We start from the raw sequence: 15,767 nt of genomic DNA, 5'->3' as shown, positions 1-15,767 counted from the left end.
GTGACTTTTATAATAAAAATTGAAATATTATAAAAGACCATCTATTTTGTAACTGTTTTTAAAGCTTGAAATTTCAATTCGATTTGTTAATTATTTGAGAAAAGAGACTAGCATCTTTTGAATGATTGTTATTCATTGTATTGTATTGTATTATATTGTATTGTATTGTTAGTTTTAATAAAATATTTATTTTGATTGTTATTTACATTTTATTGTATCGTATCATTTGAATTCATTGTTAGGTAACGAAAAAAACTCATTTTATGTAGCGACTTCAATATTATTTTTCTTATTTTCCTTATTTATTATTTAATAATCATATTTCATCTTTTATCCTACATTTTCATAAAAGCTCTCATACTTTATTGTAGGTGTATCATTCAAGTATGACATAAACGTAAAGTGATATAATTTATAAACACTATATTGAAAGCATAATATAATATTATATAAACTCATTCTTAGTTTCAAAATAAAGAACGAGATCATAGTAAGTTCTGATTGAGCATTAAATAGATTATTTAAATAGAGTAATAACAATTTGCAAATCTCATTTATAATTTTCCGAGATTCATTTAAATTCACTTCTAAATAATTTGATTTTACATTATTCTTACGGGATGAAAGAAGTTATAATTATAAGGCGAAGACTTTAGCCGAGACCTTATTTATTGAGATAATACGACTATCAACACACTAGCGACAAATATAAATTAATTTAATATTTTCTTATTCAACAAGAATTTTTCGCTAATCAAATACAAACAGTTTCACCTGTAAAAATTAAGATTTCATCTTTCGACTTATCTCAATAAAAACGATATTATAATATCGAAAAAAAGTTAAAATTGTATAATGATAAAGTGTGAATCCACATAAAAATATCGAATTTGAGTTTTTTAAGTACGAAATTGCTTAAAAATTTCAAATTTGAATTCCGATCTTGGCTTAGAGATTTCGGGTTTGAATTCCGAACTCGTAACCAGAACTCTTTCTTCTTCATCTTCCCTAGTTCTACAAGTTGCAGAAAAAAGTGAAGAACATCAGCCATGGATCCTTCAGATAACAATCCTTCTTCTCAACAATCTTTACCTTATATTACTAGTAACAATCCCCTTCAATTCACCATTCATTTGCCCAATTCTACTCCCAATTTCACTTCAATTCCAAATTCAAACCCTAGCCGTGACCCGAACCCGAACCCAAACCCGAATCTGAATCCGAATCCTCATTCCGATTCAATTTCAGACCAGCTTCTGTCCCTCTCCATCCCGACGAAACGGAGACGAGGTAGACCTCGGAGTACGGCGACATCGTCTTTGGACCAGGTATATATATATATGTGTATGTATGATAATTTGACCTAATTACTTTTTAAAGTTTTTGATCAGTTTTAATGCTAATGGTAATTTACAGTAGTCTTCTTTTGTTCAGTTTAGCAAAACCCTTGTGGAAAATTCGAATCTTGTGCGTAATTTGAGTGCTAGAAAAAATACCGCTTCTTTTGATGCTTCGGATGAGATTATTGTAATTAACAAAGAGGCAACGACGGAGGCGTTAATTGCTTTAACTGCGGGGTTTCCAGCTGATTCTTTAACTGATGAGGAAATTGAAGCTGGGGTTGTTTCAGTAGTGGGTGGTATTGAACAGGTTAATTATATTCTTATTAGAAACCATATACTTATGAAATGGCGTGTAAACGTGTGGACTTGGATAACAAAAGAGATGTTTTATGATGTTATACCTAAGCATTGTTATGCTTTGCTGGATTCTGCTCATAATTATTTGGTATCGCGTGGGTATATTAATTTTGGAGTTGTGCCGGCTATTAAGGATAGGATTCCAGCTGAGCCGAGTAAGCCTAGTGTTATCATTATTGGGGCAGGACTTGCAGGGTTAGCTGCAGCGAGACAGTTGATGTTGTTCGGGTTTAAGGTTACAGTTTTGGAGGGAAGAAAACGTGCTGGTGGAAGGGTATACTCAAAAAAAATGGAAGGTGGAAATAAGGTAGCTGCTGCTGATTTAGGAGGGAGTGTGTTGACGGGTACGCTAGGGAACCCACTAGGTATTTTGGCACGGCAGCTGTCCTGCACACTTCACAAGGTCAGAGACAAATGCCCTCTTTATCGTGTGGATGGGAAGCCAGTTGATCAAGATTTAGATCACAAGGTGGAGACTGCTTATAATTTGCTTTTGGAGAAGGCAAGCAAGCTTAGGCAGTTAATGGGAGAAGTTTCTCAGGATGTTTCTCTTGGAGCAGCACTGGAGACTTTCCGTCAGGATTATGAAGATGCCGTGAATGAAGAGGAGATGAGTTTGTTTAACTGGCATCTAGCAAATCTAGAATATGCAAATGCAGGTCTGATTTCTAAACTTTCATTAGCATTTTGGGACCAAGATGACCCTTTTGACATGGGAGGGGATCATTGCTTCCTGCCCGGAGGAAACGGAAAACTAGTTCATGCATTGTCGGAAAATGTACCTATTCTTTATGAAAAAATTGTGCATACCATTCGTTATGGTACCGATGGAGTACAGGTTGGCGCTGGGGCCCAAGTATTTGAGGGAGATATGGTGCTGTGCACTGTTCCTCTTGGAGTTCTGAAAGGTGGTTCTATTAAGTTCATGCCAGAATTGCCTCAGCGGAAGCTCGACGGAATAAAAAGATTGGGATTTGGATTATTAAATAAAGTTGCAATGCTTTTCCCATATGTATTCTGGGGCACTGATCTCGATACCTTTGGGCATCTTACTGATAATTCTAGTAGCAGGGGTGAATTCTTTTTGTTCTACAGTTATGCAACTGTTGCCGGCGGTCCCTTATTGTTAGCTCTAGTTGCTGGAGAAGCTGCACACAAGTTTGAGACCATGCCTCCGACTGATGCAGTGACAAAGGTTCTTCAAATTCTAAAAGGTAAAATGCTGTTTTTGTTGCTACTGACTGACTTCCTGAAGCTTAATTTCTCAGTCTGTTGTATAAGATACCAATCAGCATATAACAAGAAGAAAAGAACACTAATTTGGTAAGCAATGACGTGGCTGTTTTATGGTCAATGCTCTCAATTCCGAGTCATTTTTTCACTAGGCTGATACTTCAGTAAAGGTGGACTATGAAGAAGTGTCGAATAATCCTACTGTTTATGGGCTAAAATGGCTTAAATTAAAAGAGAACATGTAAAAATAAAAGTAGTTCCATAAAAAAGAGCAATCAATTGATTACAAAATAAAAAATAAAAAATGATATGATCTGAACTCTCTTCATTATCAAATATGATCTTGTTTCATACAAATCGATTAGTTATATAAATGATGATTCCTCCTTATCCTGGGTGTAATTGCTGGTATGTGAAAAGATGCACTTTCACATTGTATGGTTACTTGAAGACCGACTTCCGAGATGATAAAGTTTGTCAAATGTCATGATCATTAAAGCTTGAGCTAACTTACCTTTAAATTTCTTACTTGTGATTCTAATCTGGGGTTTAGATGGAGTTCCATTACAGTCAGCACCCGGGGAACAAACGTATTGATTGTGAGCTAACTCTTTAATAAACTTCAATACTCTCTTGACTTCCCAATGCGGGATACTTCGTACAACGTAGTGTATCTTCTTTTTTCTACAAAACTGCTAGTGGTCCCCTCTTCACAAGCTACCTGAGTATGCATACAAGGACAGTGTTTCAAAGTGTTCTAAGCTGCCTTTCCTCTTTCTCATTGCTCCAACCAATAAAGTGTCCTTTAAATGTAATTTTTTTAATGACATGTCCCTCAAAGTGTATTACCCACTTAACTCTCATAATATGTTGCAGAACATGCTTCTTTTCTGCCATACTGCCACTTACTCTTTTACCACCTTGAAAAAGAATCTATTTCTTTTCTTCTTACACTCTATGCTTGAGTTCATCAATTGTTTTGAGATTTTGCATTTGATAGAAATGTGGTTACATATCTCTCTATCTCAGTAAAAGATAAAATGTTGTGCCCTTTTCAAAAGCCTTTCTTGTTACTTGGAGCTTGCTGTTAAGTTTCTTGCTTCTGATGTAGTAATGAGAATTTCGGTCATTGCTTCAGGTATATATGAACCACAAGGAATTGAAGTGCCAGAGCCAATCCAAACTGTATGTACAAGATGGGGAAGTGATCCTTTCAGCTTGGGTTCTTACTCTAATGTTGCAGTGGGGTCATCAGGAGATGACTATGATATATTAGCAGAAAGTGTGGGTGATGGTAGACTTTTCTTTGCTGGTGAGGCCACAAATAGGCGCTATCCAGCTACTATGCACGGAGCTTTTCTTAGTGGGCTTAGAGAAGCTGCAAACATTGTCCACCATGCTAAGGCTAGAACCATGAGTCTGAAGATTGAGAAAAAACCATCAAAGAGCACTCATTATTATGCTTCTGTTCTGGATGACTTATTTAGGGAGCCAGACTTGGAATTTGGTAGTTTCTCTATAATTTTTGCTAGAAAGAGTTCTGATCTCGAGTCACCAGCAATTTTGAGAGTGACCTTCTGTGGGCCCCAAACACGGAATCATGATGGAATAAGACCTGGTCGACATCTTTCTAATAAATTACTCTTTCAGCAGCTTCAGTCCCAATTTAATAACCAGCACGAGCTTCATGTTTATACTTTGTTATCCAAGCAACAAGCCCTTGACCTTAGAGAGGTCAGAGGTGGTAATGAGATGAGGCTGAATTTTCTTTCTGAGAAGCTTGGGGTGAAACTGGTTGGTAGAAAAGGTTTGGGTCCATCTGTTGATTCTATAATTGCTTCAGTTAAGGCTGAGAGGGGAAGGCGCAAACCGGGTACACTTAAAACTGGTATGTCTATTTATTTATTTCATTCTCCTCCCTCTCTCAATATAGAGGAAAGAGCAAGTAGCTTCATTTGTTCCTTCTTAGAACCTGTGGCACGTATCAATTTAAGCCTAAAGAATCTTCCTTAAATAGGTGTCATGAAGTCAAAAGACACCACTCTCAGGCGAAAAATAGTTAGGTATGAACACCCACCTTCTTTCTCTTTATCTCTAGTTTGTTCTTTTCTTTTCTTGTTGGGAGTGAATATCAGCTTTCTCTGGATGCTGTTTCTGTATTATTTCAGGAAGGCTAAAGTTGTAAGCGGAGGCAATAGAACCACTTCTTTCCCTGCTTCTAGCAGCAGGATTAAAGCAGTTGGCAGCAGCACTACCACAATACCTCTGACGAACCTTGACTTGGAACCTAAACCAGTTTGCGCTATTGGATCTGCCGCTTCTCCAAGTTTGAATGTTAGAGTAAATGACGACATGGAGTCAAAATCTGTAGGCAGTTCTGTACACCTGCTTCATAATGCAAGCATTGGTGACAAGTTTGAGGGTAATTTTGGTAGTTCTACCGCTCCGCTTTTAAATGTAGGAGGGAACACAGGAAGCAATAGTGATGGGCCTATGTATCCCAGAAATACATATGATGATAGCACGGATACATGTGTTCCGCCTATTACTGGAAATTTGGCTAGTCAGCATACATCAGGTATATTATGGTAGCAGCCACTTTTCTTTGCTTGCCTGTTATACATAATTTATCTTCATGTCATTCTTCCATATGCTCCTTAGATTTGTTATGGCATTTTACGTATAGCAAACTAGCATACGTAGAGTGTATTACTGGACTATCAAGAACCTACTTAAATTTCATTGTGGTTCTTGTAAATATAGCTGCCTTGAGGACGAAACACTGCAATTTACCATCTATCTGATTCACTGATTGTTGACCCTTATACGCCGGCTTGCAGGTGATGGGGATATGGAAAGTATGATGCTTGATGGGGAGTGTAGAATGTGATTGACAGCTTGACACCTTTCGCAACTATGATGCTTGACGGGGGATCTATGATGTGATTTTCAGCTTGTCACCTTTCACAACAATGGTGCTTCACAGGGAATCTAGGATGTGATTGTCGTCTTGACACCTTTCACTTGCATACTCCTCATCTTCAAGCTCTATGCATATTTTACAACTGAAAACCGGAGGTTGAACGACTAAGCCAAGAAAAAGCTCTCTTGCTTCTCCATCTTGTAATACTGCAGTCTGTAGTTGTCCTGTCTAGTGTGCTAGTTATACTACTAGGTAACTTACTTAAAGGCATGCATCCTCTTGGGAATTCCAATCCCATTGTATATATATAGAGCAATTTTTAGGAGTTCACTAACCTTAGCAGTTTATTTTGCTATTTTTGTAACTAAAAGCAGTAAAGATTTACTGAAAATTATTACTTAGCTTGATGTTAGTTTTAGAGTGAATGAAATTTCTTATTTACAAAGTTGTATTGAGCATTTTTCTAACAAATGTGATTGTCAACCTGAGCACAAAATGAGATTGTAATTTTTTCTTCTCAATTAGATGGTTAAGTGATCATAAAATCCGACAGTGATTAATTGGACAATTGTGGACAAATAAATAAAGACGGAGGAAGTACTCGTGCTAACTCGAAAATTCAAATAACTAGTATACGAACGAAATGACCCCTTGGTATTATTTGGTTTCATATTTGGACCAAGATAATAATAAGCTAAAGCAGTTTACAGACAATACATTCCTCAATGTACAAACACAACAAGGACAGAAAAGGCAGTCTGATACACTAACTACCCTGTATTCACGCAGGATTTTTTTTTTTTGGGGGGGGGGGGGGGGGCTGCACCTCTTAAGGGTGTGTTGTAGACAGCTTATACAGAGCAACCTATAGGTTACAGAGACAACTTCACTGCTGCTCCAAGGCGAGCAACATGAACTCTCACTTAATACATTTTTCATCTAGTATAATAAAAGTATATAAATCATGATACAGGAAGAGAGTTTCCTTCATAAGAAAAGTATCGTCGATATCTAAGAGTTCAAAATCGCGCTTAAAGGACTTCAGCTTTCCTTATTCTCCGGACCAGCATTATGATTTCAACGTCCCTCCCAACCACTCTTCTAGTTTCGCTTCTTTATCTGCTTTGAATTCATCAAAGTTTTCGGTTAAAGACAGCAGTTGGTCATAGGACATGCTTTTGTTTACCTGTTCTTGTTGTAGCTCATTTGCAGTTTGACTTGACAATGTTAAGTCTTCACTATTAGTCCGTCCAAGTGAGGACGAGGAGCTCACATCTGCAGCTAATAGCGCGTCATTAGTATGGGTCACAGATGGTTCATCCTTGTCTGATGAAGATGGTTCACTCTTGGCTGGTAGTGATTCTCCGGTTTCTAACTGAGGCCACTTGAAGTTACTAGCCTTCTGTTTTGCAGACTGAAAAACATTCGAGAGATATCCAGCTGTCCTGTTATCATCCTCTTCTGAAACAGTATTACGAACCCAGGTGGAAGGACTCCAAGAGGTAGCTATACCGACTGGGAAGCTAGAACTGGTTCCGCTAATCAATCCTTTTTTTGGTTGTTTCTTTGAAATGACAGCCAGGGTATGTCTGAGATCCTTGATCATACCATTAGCAATTGGAAGGCCACACTCTTTCATCGACCTGATCACGGTGATGGAATCATCTGAATCTTCAGTGTGAAGTGCCACTTCACGGGATTTTTCTTCGATACTGTTTTTGAGATTAACAAGGTTGGGGGCTGCTTTCTGGGAATGCTGTTGAATATAGAAAAGCCCAACAGAGGGCTCATTTGCAATGAACTTTATCATGTCCGCCAAGGATTCACTTATCTCTACAAAGCCGTCCACTGTGGAAAATTCATGCATTTTCTTGAAGGCCAACGGTTCATCATCACTGCTGGGGCAAGAAAACAATGAGAAAGTTTGTTCAGGTGAATAATTCAGCAGTCAGAAATCAGGCGTGTATTCTATATGATGAGTAAGTTAACCAGATCTCTTGGGACGGTTTATCCCACGTCGATAAGTATTAGCGGTTTAATAATTATATACTATGTGAGGGGCAATAATTCAACGGGTGAAAATCCAGGAAATGCTGCTTCTGGATTTAAGCTTGTGCCAGAAAAGGTCAATAATCATAGTCAATGGGAAAGCAACAACGACAAATGAGATCTGGGGAGGGTAGTGTGTATACAGATCTTACCCCTATCTTAAAAAGGTAGAGAGACTCTTTTTGATCGACCCTCAGCTCAAAACAGATGAAAAAGACGACAATAGCAACAAGCAGGAACAACAAGAAGAAAGTACAATAATCGAGGTTAAGGAATCAATATAAATAAATAGAAATCTAAGACTACAAAAAATAAAAGACTAATACTTATAATCCGGGAATGGGAAAGCAAAGCGCTCGACTACTTACTAACCTTGTATAAGAGAAAAATACTATTGAATTATATATCTACATTATTACATCAAGACCCTATTTATAGACCCTACATTAGACTCCTTTTCCAACTACGACACTACAATACAATCCTTTTTCAAGTAAAATGATATTTACTATACCTATTTCCTAATTATATTCCTATTCTATGTATCATTGTATATATTATTCTTATTCCTATTCCTATTCTAACAGTATCACTCCAAGATTCTCCACCTATCACTATTTTCTCCTCAAGTTCTCTTAAATTTAATTTTTTTAACTCTATTTTTAGGTTTTTGAATTAATTTTAGCTAAATCCTCAAATCCGTATCCATACCTAGATTCATATCCCCGAATCTTAAAATTCAGATCATGAAAAATTTGACCTTTAGATTCACAACCATATCAGACACCTGCACCCGAGTCTGATCAACTTAAAAATGATAAGTGTATGTAAATTTATAACCACTTTTTCATCCTGTCAAGCAACACAATGGAAGATATAGTGCGTTGAATTACAAGCTGTCAAGTGCCGTAAGTTCTTTCCTACTAAGATTGACGGTGGAGTTGTGATATGGAAGGAATCCTCAAACTAAATGGAAATTTATGAGGCACAGGTTTTCAGAGGTCAGCAACAGAAATGAACAGCTTGCAACAACAAATCCAGTGTAATCCCACAGGTGGGATATGAGTAGGGTAGCGTGTATGCAAACCTTAACCCTACCTTTGAGAATCATGCTCACTCGGGCATAGTTTACAACCTTTTAGTTGCTGCATTTATACGCCTTCTTCAATACAGATGTTTGGTTATATCAACTAGGTACCCTCAGATGGTTTTTCTGTTTCCACTTCAGCAGATTAACGTAACATGAATTACACTTAGTGTAAAGAATCTTCCGCGAGGATATTGCTAATAAGACGTGAAAATAGACTCTGATTATCACATACCCAACAAGCTGATGACGCGAACCAGAAGGGCAATGAACTAAAATCAACTTATCAAAGATACCAAAAAAACAGAAACTACAGTGAGACCCAACATTAGCTTCTTTGGCTCTTCCCGGTCCCACCATACAACAACAACAATAACATATTACACAAAGTGGCGTCAGGGGAGGGAAGCTTGGGGGTAGAGAGGATGTTTCCAATAGACCTTCTGCTCAAGGGAAAACAGTTCAAAAAAGGACCCCAACCCCACCATATATAAGAAAAATATATTGCTGAAATCATCAATCTACCACAACATACAAAAGATTTCGGGTTTCAATCCATCAAATCATTAGGCTCTAAAAAAGGCCTGGTCGAGTATGACCTCAAACAAGACCCCAGGCAGTTGTCTTATACAGCTCGAGGGGAATATGTTTACAGTATACTTTGGAAAATCAAACAGGACACAGCAAATTCAGCAACAACAAGTGCCTGTCCACATCCTTTTGAAGTGAACTACCACGTCAGTAACACAGATGAATCCCCACTATGTACATAAAAACAGTTTAGCCAGTTAACAGTCCGAGAAATAGTAATCAGGTCTTGTTCAATCCATTGAGCATAAATTAGTCTCAAGACATCATGAAGTACGTAACTCCACTACAGTAGCAATTTGACATGATTCAGTTTGTTATCATTACATTTTTATTTAGATTTTCATAAATTTGATTTGCAGCTTCATTTTACTTTACTATTTTCTCAGAACATATCATTCTTGACACAACAATTAGAAATAGCGGGTAGCCAATAAGATGCAAGTCATGGTGAGAGAAAGAAATTTCAATGTAATTAAATACTTCCCAAAGAAAAAAAGAAAAAATTATAAGGGAATATTATATTAATATCTTACTTGAACATAGATCATGTCCACTAATAAGCCAATTTGAAGTTGAGATTTATGCAACCTGCAGAATGAAGTAGGTAACCATCAATTAACATCCATAATTCCTAACTCCTTTTGTAAATTTGCAAAAACTATGTAGATAAAATATACTGCAGGCGTCATGCACTAAGGACACTGATTCAGCCTAAGTTGCTCGGACGCGCCAAAATGTTTCCGCACCCATGTCGGATCCTTAAAATGACTACTTTTAAGGGTCCGACAAGCACCCGATGACATTTATGAAGAGTGCGAGTAACATCAGATTCAGCAATGTTAATTCTATCGTTCCAGCGTTTTCAAGATTCACCTATAAGCAGGGGCGGATCCAGGATTTAAGCTTTATGGGTTCAAAATTTAATGTTCTTATCATTGAACACTCATTCTACTTTTAAATCTATGGGTTCATGTCCACTATTCATTGCAATTTAGCGGATACAAGTTTATACTTCGCGTGATAAGTATTAGATACATATGAACCCAGTACCCGCACACTGCATCTGCATTTGGCTATAAGCTGCTACACTGGGAAAAAAAGGGGAATACACCAAGAATTGTTCTCGATCTCGAGAACATTCTGAGGGTACAGTAACCTAAAAAAAGGCTTTCTATTTTGTTTACACCTTAAATACAAGGTTTTCCCTTTCTCCCAATAATATATATTTACCTAGTTTAACAACAAAAATATTCCAAATTCAGGAAACCACTACTGATTCTAAATTAGTACTCCCTCGGATCAACATTTTGTCCTACTTTTCTTTTACACTGTTCCAAGAAAAAGTCTCATTTCCTTTTTTTTAGCAACACTTTAATTTTCACTTTCCACATGAAACATTTATAATCAAAAAATGGAAGGGGATTTTAGTACATCCTACATGTCTTTATTTTAAGACCACAAAATTCAAAAAACTTCTTTAGTTTCTTAAACTCTATGTCTAATCAAAACCAACCACAAATTGAATAGGAGGAAGTATCTTTTTACATGACATTCTTGAAGTTCTTTTTCCTATCAACCCAAATCTATAGCCTGTAAAATTGAAAGAGGAGTAGAAAAACCAAGATTCTAACTTTTAAAAAAAAAATATTAGCGCAGGGGATTTGAAGATGGGGAATCGAACCTTCACCTATAAGCGACAAGGTGAAAGTTCGCTCAACTGAGCTACTAAGATTCCCCAACCAGTGTTCAATCGATCAACCAATACCCACCTAGATATAACAGAATCCCACTTCTCAAAAACCAATTTTTAGTTCAAATTCACTATCTAACAATCAACCACTACCCACCTAGATATAACAAAAGCCCATTTCCCAAAAACCAATTTTTAGCCCAAATTCTCTATCAATTATCCAACAATCAACCAAAACCTACCTATATAACAAAACCCCACTTCTCAAAATCCAATTTTGAGCTCAAATTCTCTATCAATTATCTAACAATCAACCAATACCCACCAAGATATAACAAAACACTTCTCAAAACCCATTTTTAGCTCAAATTCTCTGTCAATTATCCAAGAATCAACCATACCCACCTACAGAAAAAACCCCACTTCTCAATTTTGAGCTCAAATTCTCTATCAATTATCTAACAATCAACCAACACACACCAAGATATAACAAAAACACTTCTCAAAAACCATTTTTAGCTCAAATTCTCTATCAATTATCCAACAATCAACAAACACCCACCTATATAACAAAACCCCACTTCTCAAAAACCAATTTTTAGCTTAAATTCTTCGTCAATTAGCCAATTAAAAAACACCCACAAGAAAAAAAAAATCATCTTTCCCTTTAAACACCCATAGAGGGTACAAAATCATAAAAAAGAACAAATATAAAATTGAATAACTTACAGATCAAAGTAGAAAATTTGAAGCTTCCTTCGACCAGTTGATGGGTTTCGACAAGGCTATTTAATATAGAATTTTATAGGCAAGAGAATTAGGTTTTTGTCTGTACTATGTTAGCTGTTGAAACCAAAACCAACATTGAAAAGGAAAATTACTTTTCCTTTGTCGTTATTTTGATTACTGTTCCTTTTATTTTTTCCGAAATTCTGAATTCGCCTCGAATTCAAATTACTAAGTTTATCATTAGGTAAATGATGGAAAATTTCGTATTACGTTTAGAAAGATTTGGTGTAATCGTGTTATTTTTTTAATTTTGATTTTATTCATTATTACTATATTTTTTCTCTAATCTTTACTTTCCTAAAAAAAATTTAGGTTTATTATTGATGTTTGATTGTGTGTATCGAAGGAAAATAATATTATATATTAAAATAATATAAAATATATTACAAGTTAATATGATTTAATACATTATAAAATAATTTTTTATCACGAAAAGAAACCAAGGAAGGGTTGCCTGTAATTTAGATAATTTAAATGGACGATATGAATTTTTTGAAATCATTAACGACTCTTTTCATCCTAAAAGAATGAGTTTAACTCAGCTCGAGCAAAATAAAAGGTACGATAGATTGAGAATTAGTTTACTTGGCTTGATGATAGTTGTAGAGAAAATGAAATTTCTAATGTACAGAGTTGTATTGAGTATTCTTTTAGCAAATATGATTGTTGATTTTAATTCTAATCAGCTATCAAATTAAAACGATTCTTAGTGTTGTCCTCTAGCAGAAAAATTGAAAATAAGTTGTATAATATTTTTAATGTTATGTCAAAAGAAAAAGAATATCAGTAAGGAGTTCAAAAATTGAAGAAAACACACGAAGTAATCGAAGAGGGTTCGACATTACATATCTAAAAGATTATTTTAATCATATAAAAATAGTATAATTTTTTATCGAAGGAGATTTTGAACCCTCTAATGACAATGTGGCTCCAAAACTGGTCAATTGTGGACAAGTAAATATAGACACAGGAAGTACTTATTGGACGTGCTAACTCGAACATTCAAATAACTAGACGTTTTATCTTAAATATAGACGTTAACGAATTAATGACCATAATTACTTTTTAAAATTGTGACTTATTTGAATCAATTTTATCTTGACGACGTTAAAGATATGTTTGCCCTTGATCATTCCATTCAAGACTTTTCTATATATAAATAGAAATAATAAATAATCAAAAAAGTCGAGAAAAGAAAAAATAACTAAAATTAATTACTAATTACTGTCCATGAATTTCTAAGTTTTATGTTTGATGCAATTATACATTCGAAAATCAACGTAACGTGTTACTTTTTTTTTTCTTTTCAAAAGAAAAAAGTTAATAAAATAAGAGAATAAAAATTTTTCAAAAAATATTTTGTAGCATCAGAATTTGTTATTGTCCAACTAAAAATTCTATATCAATTTATCAATTAACTGCATTATATTTCAATAATATTTGTAGCATTAAATATGTTGATGTTACTTTAATATTGCAATATTATTATTTGTTTTGCAAAAATGAATTTAATTCAAAAGATAAAAAACTAAAATTAATTATAGCGATTATTATAATCTAAAAAACAAAAGAAAGAGCTTTCGTGCATGCATTTATTTAAATTTTTTTCCTTAAAAAACTTAAAACATATAAAGTAAGAAATATTGCATTGATTTTTTTTACCCCAAATCAAATTGGAAAATTTTAAAGAATCCGATCCAACCCGATTCGAATCAAATACAAATAAGAAAGCACCAACAGTAAATTACTAGAAAATCAAATCAAATCAGAGTATTACGATGGCGAAAAAAGGAAGAATCCGATCCGATTTGAATCAAATACAAATAAGAAGCACCGGCAGTAAATTACTAGAAAATCAAATCAAATCAAATCAGAGTATTGCGATGGCGAAAAAAAGGAAGAATCCGACCCAATTCGAATCAAATACAAATAAGAAGCACCAGCAGTAAATTACTAGAAAATCAAATCAAATCAAATCAGAGTATTGCGATGGTGAAAAAAAAGGAAGAATCCGACCCGATTCGAATCAAATACAAATAAGAAGCACCAGTAGTAAATTACTAGAAAATCAAATCAAATCAAATTAAATCAGAGTATTGCGATGGCAAAAAAAAGGAAGAACCCGACCCGATTCGAATCAAATACAAATAAGAAGCACCGGCAGTAAATTACTAGAGAATCAAATCAAATCAGAGTATTGCGATGGCGCAAAAAAGGAAGAATGATGGAGAATTACCAGAGAGTTCATCTTGTAAGAAGCAGAAGAAGATGAAGGGAAAAGCAAATTTTATCATTTCTGCAGCTGCTGCTATCTTCTTTCCTCTATTCTCCTTTATAATCAACAACGATTTTTCACTTAAAGTAGGGAAGAAGACTCCGCCCTCAATCGATCAGCTAGAAGTTCGTAATTCGGTAAATTCATTTCTCTGTATTCTCATATTCAATTCTATTAGGAATTTGTTAGTGAATACTCGTTTTGTCTCCAGGCCATAGTTCAGTTCCCTGAGGAAATACTCGTCAACATCCTCACCAGGTTACCTGTGAAGTCTCTTGTTCGATTTAAATGTGTTTCGAAATTCTGGATAACGTTGATATCAGATCCTTACTTTACAAAGAAGCATCTCAATCGTGCTAGGAACGACCAAGATTCCCGGAAGCTTCTTATCTACCAATGGGCCCTAAGGTGTCTAACTTCTCTCTATATTGTTGTCCTTTATCGCCCGTTCAACAGGTTAAGGATGTAAAAAAACTTAAACTCGATTGCCCTTCAACTCTTAAACCAAACAAAATCCTGATCCATTGTTGTTACAATGGCTTAGCTATTCTCGAGATTTGTGATAAAGATGGCGTTAATTTTTTGCTGTGGAACCCTTCCATAAGAGAATCAATAGTACTTCCCCTCTGGGATGTCCAGGGGATGGACGTTCACGTTTTGGTTTGGGTTATGACTCGAGCAGTGATGAGTACAAGATCATTCATATGCACCAGAACATAGAAGGTCCCTATTATACTAATGAAATTCTTGCGTTGAAAGATGGCTGCTCTTGGAGAAGCATCGATGAACATCCTCGTGCCATTCGCTGTTGGTTCCATGCCTCAGACTCTTTGCCTTTTATACATGCGGCGTTTCATTGGATCCAGGTTTCAAGAAACTATTTTGTGGTGATTTCGTTTGATATTTCAAATGAAGTGTACGGAGAGATACCTGTGTCTGAGGAAATATTAAGCTTGAAGGCAGGCCCTGACACTGTTGGCGTTTCTGTGTTGGAAGGAATGCTTTGTGTTTATTCTAATCTATTTTTTACGGGAAATGATACTTTTGTGGTATGGGTGTTCACTATCCTTCAGTAGACCATTTAAATCATGGCCTCGATGTGATACGATTCAAGGTGGACATGCTTTTACAGAAAGTTTGATAATCACTTACTTATTCTTAATGTATGTATGATGGAAGAGCCTTATTAAAAAAAATGTTAGTTTAGCTATTGCTCATTCACCAGTTTCAATATTTATTACTAAAACTGTTAGCTTTCAGATTTTCAGAGTATCTACTTCATTGTGTGTTCTTCCTTTTACTTATTACTAAGTTTCACGAGGTTTAACATTCGTTATTCTTTCCCGGGAAAAGGGCCCGATATACCCCTCAATTTTGTCATTTGGAGCTTATATACCCCTCGTTATAAAAGTGGCTCATATATGCCCTTA

General features: G+C 35.5%; 3 protein-coding genes across 10 annotated transcripts; 2 read left to right on the top strand and 1 right to left on the bottom strand.

Annotated features, from left to right (window-relative positions):
* Positions 1–708: 708 nt before the first annotated feature.
* On the top strand, positions 709–6,301 carry LOC101267859 (protein FLOWERING LOCUS D). 2 transcript variants are annotated; one of them, XM_004250002.5, is made up of 6 exons: positions 709–1,328; positions 1,435–2,914; positions 4,072–4,821; positions 4,951–4,996; positions 5,102–5,511; positions 5,774–6,301. In XM_004250002.5, exons 1-6 carry the CDS (start codon positions 1,050–1,052, stop codon positions 5,821–5,823), a joined length of 3,015 nt encoding a protein of 1,004 aa, XP_004250050.1. In that variant the 5' UTR covers positions 709–1,049; the 3' UTR covers positions 5,824–6,301. The 2 variants fall into 2 exon arrangements, with proteins under 2 accessions (XP_004250050.1, XP_019066654.1); XM_019211109.3 differs by having other exon boundaries at positions 807–1,328; positions 1,420–2,914.
* Positions 6,302–6,489: 188 nt separating this feature from the next.
* Positions 6,490–12,141, bottom strand: LOC101267185 (uncharacterized). Of its 7 annotated transcripts, none has more exons than XM_069290696.1 (3): positions 12,003–12,141; positions 9,004–10,171; positions 6,490–7,751 (listed from the first exon to the last, which is right to left on the bottom strand). In XM_069290696.1, exons 2-3 carry the CDS (start codon positions 9,054–9,056, stop codon positions 6,926–6,928), a joined length of 879 nt encoding a protein of 292 aa, XP_069146797.1. In that variant the 5' UTR covers positions 9,057–10,171; positions 12,003–12,141; the 3' UTR covers positions 6,490–6,925.
* A 2,123-nt stretch (positions 12,142–14,264) lies between these two features.
* Positions 14,265–15,413, top strand: LOC138339659 (putative F-box protein At3g52320). Its single transcript, XM_069291525.1, has 3 exons — positions 14,265–14,474; positions 14,516–14,745; positions 14,945–15,413. The coding sequence occupies exons 1-3, from the start codon at positions 14,265–14,267 to the stop codon at positions 15,411–15,413; spliced, it is 909 nt and encodes a 302-aa protein (XP_069147626.1).
* The last annotated feature ends 354 nt before the right edge of the window (positions 15,414–15,767 follow it).

The sequence above is a fragment of the Solanum lycopersicum genome, chromosome 11, assembly GCF_036512215.1.
Source record: "Solanum lycopersicum chromosome 11, SLM_r2.1".
NCBI classification, from domain to species: Eukaryota; Viridiplantae; Streptophyta; class Magnoliopsida; order Solanales; family Solanaceae; genus Solanum; species Solanum lycopersicum.
Note: the sequence above shows the minus strand (reverse complement) of the source record. Positions and strands in the feature narration are given on the sequence as shown.

What these genes read in the sequence shown, in the direction of transcription:
- LOC101267859 (XM_019211109.3), top strand. Translation starts at nt 1,050, where the DNA reads ATGGATCCTTCAGATAACAATCCTTCTTCTCAACAATCTTTACCTTAT. An exon ending in CTCAGGCGAAAAATAGTTAG is followed by an intron (nt 4,997 to 5,101) that starts GTATGAACACCC and finishes GTATTATTTCAG; the next exon opens with GAAGGCTAAAGTTGTAAGCG. An exon ending in GGCTAGTCAGCATACATCAG is followed by an intron (nt 5,512 to 5,773) that starts GTATATTATGGT and finishes GCCGGCTTGCAG; the next exon opens with GTGATGGGGATATGGAAAGT.
- LOC101267185 (XM_069290696.1), bottom strand. Translation starts at nt 9,056, where the DNA reads ATGCAGCAACTAAAAGGTTGTAAACTATGCCCGAGTGAGCATGATTCT. An exon ending in AGTGAGCATGATTCTCAAAG is followed by an intron (nt 7,752 to 9,003) that starts GTAGGGTTAAGG and finishes TTGCCCCAGCAG; the next exon opens with TGATGATGAACCGTTGGCCT.
- LOC138339659 (XM_069291525.1), top strand. Translation starts at nt 14,265, where the DNA reads ATGGCGCAAAAAAGGAAGAATGATGGAGAATTACCAGAGAGTTCATCT. An exon ending in AGCTAGAAGTTCGTAATTCG is followed by an intron (nt 14,475 to 14,515) that starts GTAAATTCATTT and finishes CAATTCTATTAG; the next exon opens with GAATTTGTTAGTGAATACTC. An exon ending in ATCTACCAATGGGCCCTAAG is followed by an intron (nt 14,746 to 14,944) that starts GTGTCTAACTTC and finishes CTTCCATAAGAG; the next exon opens with AATCAATAGTACTTCCCCTC.